Consider the following 13,776-nt stretch of genomic DNA (forward strand, 5'->3'; position numbering starts at 1 on the left):
CTAAAGTACAGAATGTTTAATATTGGTTAGAAATGTCAGTGTCATTAAAATCAAATTTTTAATTAACTTTACACCATAAGTAGAAAATGTAACACTGAATAGGAAGTAATAGGACAAATTGTCTATCTCAGTTGTACGTATAATTTTAAATATAGAAATTAATTTGCATCAGTATGTAACTACAAAAATACTAATTTTAATTTATTTTTATTTTATTTATAAGTTATTTATAATGTCTTAAAATTATGGGGACCAAAAAACATTAAAATATAGTTCATTTAATGTACAATTCAAATTTTAATCAAATAAATAATAAAATATAGTCTTTTTGTACAAATTCTACTTAAACTTTTACTTACTAAAATAATATAGGAATTAATATAAAATACAATAACTTTTTTAATTTAAATATTAAAAATTTTATGATTCTACTTAAATTTTTACACCGTCATGGCTTAAATATAAGAATTAATATAAAATATGCTATTTTTAAACTTCCCCTAAGTTATTTATAGTTATTTTTGAAAACTCCCTACAGCGGTACTCCGCCCAGAACCCGCCTGGGAAGCACTGTGCGATCGATGCGAGTCTAGACGTGACGGATCGGGTACGCTCGTGGTGCATTCAATTCCATTACTCGCGTTCAGTCAGTCGCTGTTTGGAGACCACGAAACTTTGAGGTTATAATGGCCGGCACACTTACGAAATTCTGCAAAAATTTAACCCAATTACCAGGAAAACAGGTCATTCTACCATCGGCGACCTGCACTCAAAAAAGGAACTGTGAGTATTAACACTTTTTTTTGTACTTTTTAAATGACGAGTTTTGGTTGACGACTATTGGACTTTAATTTATTTATAAATGTAAACAATAAGTTGTTGTCCGAAACATTTCATTTTCAATGGTTTATTCTAAATAGGAGATTTATTGTTATTAAGTTTTTATAAAAAATATCGTTTAAAAACGTTGGCAATCATGTATTTTAAAGTGCACAATTTCTGCGGTTCTAAAACCTAATTAAAGACATGCATCAGTATGTGGGTTCAAAAGTGTTATTTTGAAGAACTCTGTTGAAGATGTGGTTCCAAAGTTCTCACATCCGGAATTGTTGTTTTTGTTTGTGCCTGATTACAGTTGACCTGAGGTGTATATTTTAACTGATAACATTTTTTGAGAACCAAGTAAATATTAATTTAAAATTATTGAGTGTTCAATGTACTTAGATTGTAGATGTGTAAAAATTTTGATAAAATTATTTTTTTTTTTTTTAATTTTTTATTACATGAATTAAGTTAATAACATATTTTTAAGTCCCACTTGTGTACAGATATTTTCAAATTTGTCTAAAAATATGAATTAAAATTATGATTATGCTAAAAATTATTTTTAAAGTTAAAAAAATGAAATTAATGAAAAAATTGATATAATATTTTTAGATGTTTTAAGAATTATTTAATTTAAAAAATGTTTTATGATAAGAAAGGTTCATATGAAATATTTATTATTTATATTGTGATTATTTAAAAAGAATCAAGAATCAGAAGATAATTCTAATTTATCTTAAATTATGGCGCTGGATATTTTAAATATGTTATTAATTTCATGTGCGTAAGGATTAAATAATTAAAATAATCTTACAAATTTATGTAAAATAAATTTCTATAATCATAAAAAAAAATAAAAATTTTGAAAAAATTTATTTAATTTAATTTATTTATAATACCACAAAAATAAATTTTATGTAATATTTTTTGAAACAAAATGAGCAGAATTTAATTTTTAAAATTATAAATGTATTTATTTTTGTTTTTAACAAAATAGGAAATAATCAAAAATTAATTGTTGTTTATCTTAATTTATATCCCTGAATTAAATTTTATTGTTACCAACAAAAGTATATTAAATATCAAATCAAATTCAAATTTATAATAACTTTTATAATTAATAATTTTTAAAGTTGGATGTTTAACTTTGTTTTTAAAAAACTATAACCAAATAGAGAATTATTAAAAAAAAACTGCTTTAATATTTTTTATATATAATAATTTTTAAGGTGGTCAAAATAATAATTTTTAATGACAATTTTGATATTTTCAATAATTATAAAATATTTCTATGGTAAAATTTCTATGAAATATCTATTTTTTGTATTGTAATGTTTAAAAAGAATCTGGAGATAATATTATTTTATCTCAATTTATGGTCAAAGATTTCATAATATGTTTTTAATTTGATATGTATCTGGATTAACAATAATAAGTTAAAAATAGTCTGTCAATCTCTCTCTTACTTATATTTGTATACAGAGAATTTGAAATTTATATTAAAATCAAGAACTCTTATAATGATAAATAAATAAAAGACAATGTTGATGATGTGGTAATTTCTACGAAGAATAAGAATTTCGATAATTTTTTTTAACACATTTTTAACTTATTCTTATGTGTAAATATTTTCGGGTTTTTATAAAATACAGAAATATAATTACAAACTCTATGAATTTACATAATATTTAAAATTATGATTAAATAAATTAGTTAAATTTAACTTCTCTCTCTCTTATGTTTATTTACAAAGTGTTTCAAATTTACATAAAATCAAAAACTTTTATAATCATAAATACACAAATATTTTAGAAATTTATAGAATAAGGAGGTTTATACTACTGCTAAAAATTTTTGAAATAAAAAATTAAAAAAAAATCTTTTGTTTTTAAATTTTTAATATATAATTAAATAAAAAAGAATACGATTTAATAATTTTACGGTGACCAAAATAATAATTATTATAAGCATTTATTTTTATTTCCAACAACTAAATGGAGTAATGTTTTACAATGAGGTTCATATGAAGGATACTAAAATTATTTGTTTTATTTTTAGTGTTAAGTATTTTATTTTTTTTTGTAAATCTTTTAAATATGTTTTTAATTTCATATGATCAAGAATTAATAAAAATAATAATACATTGTAGAATTAATAAGAAATATTATGATTTAATAATTTTATATGATAATAAATTTTTTGGTGACCAAAATAATAATTATAATTAATCATTTATTTTTGTTTTCAAAAACTAATCTGAAACATATTTTGAAGAATTTCAAGTTCATATGAAAAATATTATTATTATTATTTATTAGAGAGAAATTTAGATGGGCAGGATTTATTTATTTATTATTTTTAATTTTTAAAATATAATAATTATTATTTTATGAAAGTTATTTGATAAAATGTCTTTAAAATGTTTATTTTGTGGTCCTAGATATTTTAAATATGTCTCTAATTTTATATGTAATTAATCTGAAAAATATTTTGAATAATATGAAGTTATATATATATATTTATTAGAGAGTGTTTACTAGAAAGTACTTAATTGCACTTTATATTAATTTTTGACATTTTTTAAATAGTTAGTAATTTTTTTTATTTATGATAAATAAGAGTTTTATCATAAATAAAAAAATAGTGTTATTTACAGCATTCTGAGATTCACAATAATATTAAAAATTAATTTAAATGTTACTTATTAATCTTAAATGGGCAGGATTTATTTATATTAATTATTAAGGAATCAATAGAATAAATTTTGCATTATAATATATTTACCGTAACTAAAATAATTATGATTATTAAAGATATTTGAAAAAACCAAGTTATTTGAAAAAATGTATTTAGTTGAAGTTTGTAAGTAAGCTTTATTTTTTAGACGTAATTTTCAGAAAGAATCGGAATATAATTCTAGTTCATCCTAATTTATGGTCCCATATCTTTTAAATATGTTTTTAATTTTATACGTATAGGTATCAACAAAAGTAAGTTAAAAATAATTGATAAGGTGCATAAATTTAGCAATTACTATTTACACAAACCAAAGTCCAGTAAATATCATAAACTTTTACACACTCAATTAATATTTGTTCTTTCAAATGTTTCTAATGAAACCCAATGTAATCAGTTATAAAATACTTTGTTAAAGTACTTGTTTATTTATTCAAATTGTTTTTGAATACATTTAATACATATGGCAAGATAATGAGCCTGAAATATCTATTTTATCCGAAGGTAATCTTATTTACGGGTTCACATTCTAACACATAAACAATTAAGTATGTGAAACTGCAGCAAATGTAACAGTTACTTTCACTGGACATGCATGATTTACTTGTGTATTGTTTTTATCAATTTCTATTTTAATATTTTTTATATAAACTGATTTTAATTACATATTTAATTAATTTTCTCCTTAGACTGCACTTAAAAAGTTTAAAATTAACTTACAGTTTTTGGTTTTGGTTTTCCTGGTACCACCACGACGTAGTTTTGAACACCAATTTTTACTGTGATAATCACAATGGAACACATTCATACGTGTCCTTGCAAATTGATAACCCACTAATTCAGTAGAAGTTCTAATTTATACAGTCTGCATGTTAGAACCATAAATTCATATGCGCATCTAAATTATGGAGCCAATAAGAATTTTAATTACTGCAATTATGCTCAGTCTACCAGACACATTATTTTTAATTGTGTGAATAAGAACATCCCGTTTCTTAACGCAAGCAATTGCATACAATGCACCTTTCAAAATAACTTGAGCAAACACTCACACGTAAATAAGAATTTTGAAGGCAAGATAACGAAAAGGTGCATCGACATCCGATAAACACGAAACTTATCTGCATTTTACCTGATATCCCTCGCAACATATTAATAACCTCCGAAGCCTGTTTTGCGGTCAAATTTCGAGTGCATCGGGCGAAAACGATTATTCGGACAGTGGAAATTTGCAGCTAACTGTATCGGATGAAATGCGGTGGCGAATCGCGTCGTCGCGGTCGTAAAAAGGCCATTATCCTTTTGGAGAAAACACGATCGTTTCGGTGAAACGTTGACCCATCGGATTCTGAGGGCAACTCATGGTCAGGTCTACCCTAAAAGTGCACTGATCCCGTCCACGTCGCAGCGGCGCATCAGAATTCCATATTGTGTTCACACATGTTAGCAATGACATAAATTAAAAATTGTCGGTTTTGGTTTATTACTAGTGATTTTTTATTACCACCATGTTTGGCAGACTTGTACTTGTTTTCTTTAAACTAATTTTTATTCAAAGATATGATCAATATCATTAAAAGTAACTAAATAAATAAATTTGTGGGTTTTTGGAATAGTGGTGAAAAAAAGTATGCAATATTTATTTACTTGTACAAAGGTTATTTAATGTTTTCTCTAATCTCAATAAACGTAATTGAAGATTGGTCCATTAATGACTATAATTATTATATTCACAGGTTTATACTTTTTTAATAAAAATTTAGTCTGGAAAAAAGTATGGAATATATTTTTCATATTCATTCAATGTGTCAACAGGAATTTGTTTCAACTTCTTCTGTATGGTTTACATCCCCCCAAATATTATACATAATGCTTTCGCCACCACGTTTTAACTAAGAATTTGGTATTTATAATGTTATCCTTGTTCCTCCAAAAAACAGTGTTCCATTTTTCCTGAATCTATGACAAGTGGGGTTTTAAAAATGCCAGATTTTAACTGCAATTCGACCAATTTTGTCCAACTTGGGAGTGGTCAATTTTCCACACCACTTTGAGTGAGGAATTTACACAAATTTTCAGCACTCTTGAGTAATATTTAATGTTTTTGACACGTCACATTACGTTCTACCATTTTCATAAGATGTGAAGTGAAAAATAAACATATTTAGACATTACTACGTTGAAATCGACCGAAAATGTTAATAATTTACTGCAAGTAAAATAATATTTCCTTACAAGTCAAAAAACGTATCCAATAAAAAGACCTAAATTAAAAATGAGTGATAATTCAAGTAAACACAAACTAGCGAATTTGTTTAAGTCCCAGGGATTAACAATCCAATTTTTAAGAAAAATTATATTAATAATTAAATTATTATTTTTTTCCACCATTGTACTTTTCTTTGAACTAATTTTTATTGATCCAAATAATCCACGTCTAGAGAAAAAACTGGAATCATGGAACAAAAGAAAATATAATAACTTCAGTTTATAGAACTCTTTCAGAATGAAATCTTTTATTACGTACAAAAGTAGAAAATTAAATATGGACTGTGTGGTGGATGAGAACTATTTTAATCTTTGACTGAGTATCTAATTCTACATGTGATCTTGGATCGTCATGAAGAACACCTTTTCTTTTAAGTGAAGAAGATATCCTTTGAGTAACTTCTTCATGGAGTTGACCAAATTGCCCAGACTAAAAAGATAGGATGATTTCAAATAAATTATAAACTAAAATCTTTTTTCTGTACCAAAAATTAAAAATCGACAAAAACTAAAAAATGACATAGAAAACTCTTATTTAATAAATTTTATTATTTTTCTTTGTGTGTGTGTTATTTGAATTATTATCCTAAATCGAGATGATAAAAATTTTATTAGAAATAAAAATACATTAAACCTGAGTCATATTTCATAACAATTCTAAATAATAAACATCCTAATAAACCCGTCACTGTTCCTCCCAGTCTGCATATTCTCACTCCATTCAGTCTAGACACGCCACACCAAGAACATCGACTTCTTTAAATGAAAACAATGCCATACCTGGAGTGTTCCTTCAATGCAGTTCAATTAATTCCAATGCGATAAATTACTAATATTGCCTTCAACGCTTTGGAGTGGCTGAAAAGTTATGATCTTGTGCTAATTTTCTTCATGAATCTTTTCAGTCTCAATACCGCTTCGTTTTCTTGAAAAACCTGTTTTTGAAATGCAACAAATAATTGCACTATTAATTTATTTGTGATTGCATACAATTATGTTAAATTAATTCATTTAAATTATATTGTGTTTCATTTATAAATTCAATTAGCCTCAATTAACGGGAATTGTTTTTTACAGTTGGATTCTGCAATAAGGTAATAAAAGTGTTTGCTTTATATGAAATAGGGTTGTACCCTTTAAATATGTAAATTTCATGTTTTATCGCTGGTATTTATTTGCATACCAACCCAGTAATTTTCCTTCTTACGCATATATTGCGAATTATCGAATTGTTGTTGTTACAATTACCCATTTCGTCATAATTTCGTCATTGCTCCAGATACTGGAGTATATTTTCATAAAATGACTGATTACTTACAACAAAAACAACATGTTGTTAAGGAAATTGAATTCTTATTGTTTAATCACTAAATATTAGCTGAAAAAATATAAGATAACCTTTTATTGTTTTTATTAATGTTTATATTTCATTCCTTTATGAAAACCTTGATAAATCAATTTTCCAAAATTAATTTCAATAATTTTTATATTCAGATGGAGGCCAAAGAGTGGTTGCGAAGAATCCAATCGTAGAAATGGATGGTGATGAAATGACCAGGATTATTTGGGCCAAAATTAAAGAATCACTCATCTTCCCCTATGTCAAAGTCGAATGTTTGTACTACGATTTGGGACTTCCATACAGGTAAAGTATCACTACACACAGCGATGGAAAAAGTATGAAATATTTATTTACTTGTTACAAATTTTACTTAATGTTTTCCCTAATTTGTTACAAATCTTAACATCTAATTTACTGCAAGATTGGGCCATTAATAACAGTGATGATTATATTCACAGATTCACTTTTTTTTAATAAAAAATCAATTTGGTCTGGAAAAAAGGATGGAATATTTTTTTAATAAGAATCACCAGTCTCTCCAATGTGTCAACAGCAATTTGTTGCTACTGCTCCTGTATGGTTTGAAAAAGTTCTGTTTTTGATGTTTTTTGGTCGAATACGACTGTGATACTTTCCAAAGGTGCTCGCTCAATAGAATTTAAAGAGTTTTTCATTAGATGCCATAATTTTACACTTGTGTTTGGGGTCATGGTCTTGTTGAAATATCCAATGAAGTGGTATCTCTTCTTCATCAAATGGAAACATGGTTTCCAGTATGTCCTTCTATTGAAAACATCTTATCCTCCACTTGAAGCAAGGGTCTAACATTAGATCGTGAAAAGCATCCACAAAGCCCTGTCGCCGTAGGAATTTGGTATTTAAGATGATATCGTTGCCCCACTGTCCGTCTCACAAAGGACAGTATTCCATTTCTCTCAACCTATGACAAGTGGGATTTTGCAAATGCCAGACTGTTCTTCTTTGTTAGCAGTGTTTTTTTAACTACAACTCGACATGTAGTTCCGCATCAGTAAGAGACTTCCTATTGTTCTGCTACTAATAATCTAGATCAAATTGTGTCGAAATTTCGGTAAACAAAAACTAGCGATTTTGTTTAACACCATTATAACACACATGAAAAATCCCAGGAGATAAAAATCCAATTTTTAAAAATATTCCAATCCTGTTTTCCATCACTATACCATAATTAGCTAATTAAAATCATTCGATTGCAGAGATCAAACAGATGATCAAGTAACCATTGACGCTGCAAATGCCATCTTGAAACACAATGTTGGAATCAAATGCGCCACCATCACACCTGATGAGGCTAGAGTGGAGGAGTTCAAGTTGAAGAAGATGTGGCTGTCTCCAAACGGAACAATTAGGAACATTCTGGGAGGAACGGTGTTTAGAGAGCCAATCATTTGCAAAAACATTCCAAAACTGGTACCCGGTTGGACCAAACCAATTGTTATTGGTCGTCATGCTCACGGTGATCAGTACAAAGCCAAGGATTTCGTTGTAACAAAACCCGGAACTGTAATTATTATTATTATATTGTTACTTGAAAACAACATTTAACGAAAATTAATTTCAGGTTGAATTAGTCTTCACCGGAGACGACGGAAAAGTCGAAAAGTACCCACTGTTTAAATACAAAGGCGGTGGAGTAGCCATGGGAATGTACAACACTGACGAAAGTATTTGTGCCTTTGCCCACTCATCATTCCAGGTGGCCCTTGGTAAAGGCTGGCCACTCTACCTCTCTACAAAGAACACCATTTTGAAGAAATATGACGGAAGATTCAAAGACATCTTCCAAGAAATCTACGAAAAGTAAGCAAATTGAAGTAGATCATTAATCATCACAAATATTTAATACTTGTCATTTAAGGACGTACAAATCTCAATTTGAGGCCAAGAAGATCTGGTATGAACACCGCCTGATCGACGACATGGTGGCGCAAGGTCTGAAGTCCAACGGTGGATTTGTTTGGGCCTGCAAAAACTACGACGGTGATGTACAATCCGACATCGTAGCTCAGGGTTATGGTTCTCTGGGTATGATGACCTCCGTCTTGATGTGCCCAGATGGAAAGACAATCGAATCAGAAGCAGCTCACGGCACAGTAACCAGACATTACAGGTACCTAACACTTATATTAATAAAAAATTCTCATTCTAAACTGACATTCTATTTAGGCAACACCAAAAAGGTCAACAAACATCAACAAACCCTATCGCATCCATCTTCGCTTGGACCAGAGGCCTGGAACACCGTGGAAAATTAGACGGAACACCAGATTTAATTAAATTTGCCCAAACATTGGAGAAGGCCTGTGTGGACACTGTGGAAGGTGGTCGTATGACTAAAGATTTGGCGGCATCCATACACGGATTGCCTAATGTTAAAGAAGGAATGTACTTAAACACTCAAGACTTCTTGGATGCTATTGCTGAACAGCTCAAGAAGAGCGTAAGTTAAACTCCCTCATAAGCATCAATATTTAGTAAATCGTTTTATTTTTTATAAATTTATTTTTAGATTAATGATCGTTCATCTGTCTCATTGTAATTGTCACGCATTTTGTACATACAAAAGAAATATATAATTTTTATAATATGAATTTGTTTTATTTATAGCAACTATACAATTCAAATTTAGTGATCAATCTTGGTTACATTTTTAATTTACTCTTTTCTTTTACTAAACCAAGTTAGCACTTTACGTCAATAAAAGATATTTGTGTAAAAATTCTTCTAATTATAATATATATATATATATATATATATATATATATATATACAAATTGGGTACAATAATTAAGACTAAGACTATTTGGATTGGTGTTTTTGTTTTCTTTTAAATCCGTATTTATATTTAAAGTTTAAATAGTATTTTATCTATTTTGTAATATGTTTAGTTACAAATAAAAATCGAAACATATTTTTGTTTGTTTTGTTTTAACCACATGATGGATGGATGAAAGTTTTTTTTAGGTTTGTGCTTTTCAATGTTATATTTCGCAAAATTGATAAATCATTCCTCACTCAGTGCCTCAACAATTTCTAGTCAAGAATCTTGCATAATGTTAATGGAATCTTTCAATATAAACAATCGCTATGATAACACTGACATATCACAAATAGTTTGTTGTTATCTTAAGAGTTCAAAATTCAAATTATCACGAATTTCTTTGGGACGTTCAATTAAATGCAAATCACTAACAAGCGACGACCCAGCCGGCTGATTGGTTCCAATTAAAAATGAATAATTTGGTGTGTGTTCAAGATTACGAGAATCAGGCGTGCAGTATCTTGCCGAAGAACGCCTTAGATTATTATAGAAGTGGTGCGGGTCAACAGGAGACGTTGTTGGATAACAGGAGAGCTTTTACAAGGTAAGTGACTATAATTTATCAACTTTTCTTAATTTTAACATGTTATGTACTTATGAACTGGCATAAGTTTTTTAATAAATTAGAGATAAACTTATTATCCAAACTAGTGTATTCGACATTTCTTATTTAAAAATGTAACAAATATAAATTATTGCCTAAGAATACAAAAAAGAGTATATTTTACTATTTTGGTAACCTTGCCTTTATAACTTAATATTAGTACATTACAAAAGACTTGGTTCAGGTCATCAAATAAGAACAAAAAAATTTGTAGATACGTGGTTTTACTGCCAATATGATGCGCATGTTCAGGTTATTAATAATAACTTATTATATCCAAATTGTTTGGGTCAAACGTATAGGTCGAATTATCTTTGTTCTTACTAAACCAACTGCACGGTAAGAATATACTTTCTACCTTTCATAATATTAAGTTTTTCGATGAAATTCGAATTCATATATTGTTAATAACTTTTTGTGAAATTATAAAAACTTAAATAACTAACAAGTCATCGAAATTTTGCTTGTGAACTAGAAGTCATAAAATGATTTAATATTATTTTCTTGTATCTTCATTTATTATATCTTTTTATTTTTTGATTTTATGTTAAATATATTTTTTATTTAATCATTACCAGAAGTAAACATTGCTTTCATAACAGTTTTGACCATGAAAGTGATATGAGTATGGTGAACATTTTTACAAGCACGTAGCTTAAAAAATTGCAGTGAAATGATTCTTCATCACTATAAGTGACTTTTGTTAATTTTGGGTTAATTGTAATTACTTATAAACATATTATATTTTTTAAATTAGAAAATAAAGCCAAGAAAACCAAAAACTATTGAGTACCTAATTTCTACATTTTTATTGAAAAGTGAACTTTCATATTTTTATAAAGATTTTAAAAAACAGTAATTTATTCACATGTAATAGATTCAACCAAAACATTATTTTTCCTGTAAATTTGCCAAAAATAACTCAAAATTTATGAGTAATTTTATAATAATAGTGTTACAAATAAATACAAATATTTTATTTAAATGGTTAAATAGTACATTATTTTAAAATATATAAAAATAGACCTACAAGAATTATTGCTTTGTAATTTAATAGACTTTTAATATAATTATATAATACAATATGCGTCAGTTATTGATAATTATAAAATCTATAATGAATAATTAAATTTTATCTAATTTAAAACGACCTTATAATTATGCTGTACTCCATTTGGTTTAAACACAAATATCAATATATGTATTTCTATTTTCTAATTGACTTTATCATGTTATTTTAAACAATTTAATTGGCAGAAATATTGAATTTTTTTAAGATATAAAATTCGCCCAAGATGTCTGCGAGATGTTTCGAAAAGGGACATATCCACCACTGTCTTAGGAGAAAAGGTATCGATGCCGATAGGAATAGCACCGACTGCAATGCAAAGAATGGCTCACCCCGATGGAGAATGTGCAAATGTCCGAGGTAAATTATATTATAATAAATTATAATAAAAATTGAGAACATTAAAACACACAGTCTTATTTTATTAATATTAATAAGTTCTTAAATGTAATATAACAAATTGATCTTTATTCATATTAAGTATCTAATCTTCAAGTAGTAATTTTTGTTCATTTTCCTTTTCAAAAGTAATAAGTTATAATTTTATTGAACGGAATATCTATGTTCATAAATGAAACCATGGCCATTTCTATTAAGATTATTCTTAGAGAGCAAACTAATTAATAGTACACTTTTTAGCTGCCGAGGCTTCTGGAACGGTGTTTACTTTAAGCACAATTTCAACTAGCAGCATCGAGGAAGTGGCCCAAGCTGCTCCCAACGCTCTTAAATGGTTCCAACTTTACATCTACAAGGACCGCGAAGTCACAAGAGGCCTTGTGGAAAGAGCGGAGAAAGCTGGTTTCAAAGCGTTAGTCCTCACTGTCGATGCTCCAATGTTCGGAGTTCGATTGGCTGACATCCGCAACAAGTTCACATTACCACCCCATTTGAAGTCAGTAATTTTGCATATTCTTCTATATTAAGCTAAATGGAATGATGGATTTTCAGAATGGCAAACTTCGTTGGCAACAAGTCGACTAAAATCAACGAAGCAAGCGGTGGCGGTTCCGGCATAAACGAATACGTTAACAGTTTATTCGATCCAAGCCTTCAATGGAAGGATATTGCTTGGTTGAAGAGTATAACCAAATTGCCTATTGTCATAAAGGGGGTGTTGAGACGTTGTGACGCAATTCAAGGTGTGAAGGCTGGCGTTTCAGGTATATGGGTCTCTAATCACGGCGCCAGGCAAATTGATGGCACAGTAGCTTCGGTATATTTTACTAAAATTTTCACCGACATCATTTAACAATAATGGTATTTTATAGATTGATGCTTTGCCGGAAATTGTTAAAGCAGTGGGTGATAAAGTGGAAGTTTATTTTGATGGTGGAATAAGGGATGGTAGCGATGTTTTCAAAGCAGTTGCATTAGGAGCTCGTATGGTGTTTTTCGGTAGACCAGCTTTATGGGGATTAGCTTGTGGTGGACAGCAAGGAGTAGAAAACGTACTCAATATTCTTAAAAAAGAGTTTGACCAAGTTCTAGGTATATCAGGTATGACATACATATGATATATGAAATTTACGTTGTTACTATATATTTTTAATGTTTTAGGTTGCACTAGTATAGAAGATATTGATGCATCTATGGTAGTACATGAAACTTATTACTCCAAGCTATAAAAATACTTCTATTTTGTAATGTTAATATAAATGATTATACAAACTACAGTATTTTTATTATTTTTTTAAGGACTATACTAAATTATAATTTATTTTTATTTTTGTAATAATAAAGAAACAATAAATTTACGTCAATCGTACTAACAATTCTTTAAACTAATCACTATGACACAAATACTGGTTTAATACATGGAAAATTTATAATCTTGTGCAGATAAATATTTTTATTTTCAAAATGTGTTTTTAGATTCTGTAACAAATAATATAAATAAATAAATCATGAAATTAATATTTATCTTATATTATTTCCTAAATATACTATTAGATTAACATACAAGGTGTTTCTAAAACAGATCGTCAAAATTCGGGAGCAGATAGCACATGTGCAACAATGAAGAAAATCTAAATATTTTTTTATATGCTCCTGAAGAAAATACAGACACA

The 13,776-nt window shown here is 28.1% G+C and overlaps 2 protein-coding genes across 2 annotated transcripts; both read left to right on the top strand.

Moving 5' to 3' along the window:
* Positions 1 to 545: 545 nt before the first annotated feature.
* Positions 546 to 9,797, top strand: LOC109601142 (isocitrate dehydrogenase [NADP], mitochondrial). Its single transcript, XM_020017367.2, has 6 exons — positions 546 to 783; positions 7,324 to 7,474; positions 8,407 to 8,713; positions 8,772 to 9,010; positions 9,069 to 9,320; positions 9,377 to 9,797. The coding sequence occupies exons 1-6, from the start codon at positions 687 to 689 to the stop codon at positions 9,657 to 9,659; spliced, it is 1,329 nt and encodes a 442-aa protein (XP_019872926.1). The 5' UTR covers positions 546 to 686; the 3' UTR covers positions 9,660 to 9,797.
* A 585-nt stretch (positions 9,798 to 10,382) lies between these two features.
* Positions 10,383 to 13,380, top strand: LOC109601146 (2-Hydroxyacid oxidase 1). Its single transcript, XM_020017372.2, has 6 exons — positions 10,383 to 10,575; positions 11,913 to 12,064; positions 12,344 to 12,599; positions 12,656 to 12,920; positions 12,976 to 13,204; positions 13,265 to 13,380. The coding sequence occupies exons 1-6, from the start codon at positions 10,442 to 10,444 to the stop codon at positions 13,330 to 13,332; spliced, it is 1,104 nt and encodes a 367-aa protein (XP_019872931.1). The 5' UTR covers positions 10,383 to 10,441; the 3' UTR covers positions 13,333 to 13,380.
* Positions 13,381 to 13,776: the final 396 nt, after the last annotated feature.

The sequence above is a fragment of the Aethina tumida genome, chromosome 4 (assembly GCF_024364675.1).
Source record: "Aethina tumida isolate Nest 87 chromosome 4, icAetTumi1.1, whole genome shotgun sequence".
In the NCBI taxonomy this organism is placed as follows: Eukaryota; Metazoa; Arthropoda; class Insecta; order Coleoptera; family Nitidulidae; genus Aethina; species Aethina tumida.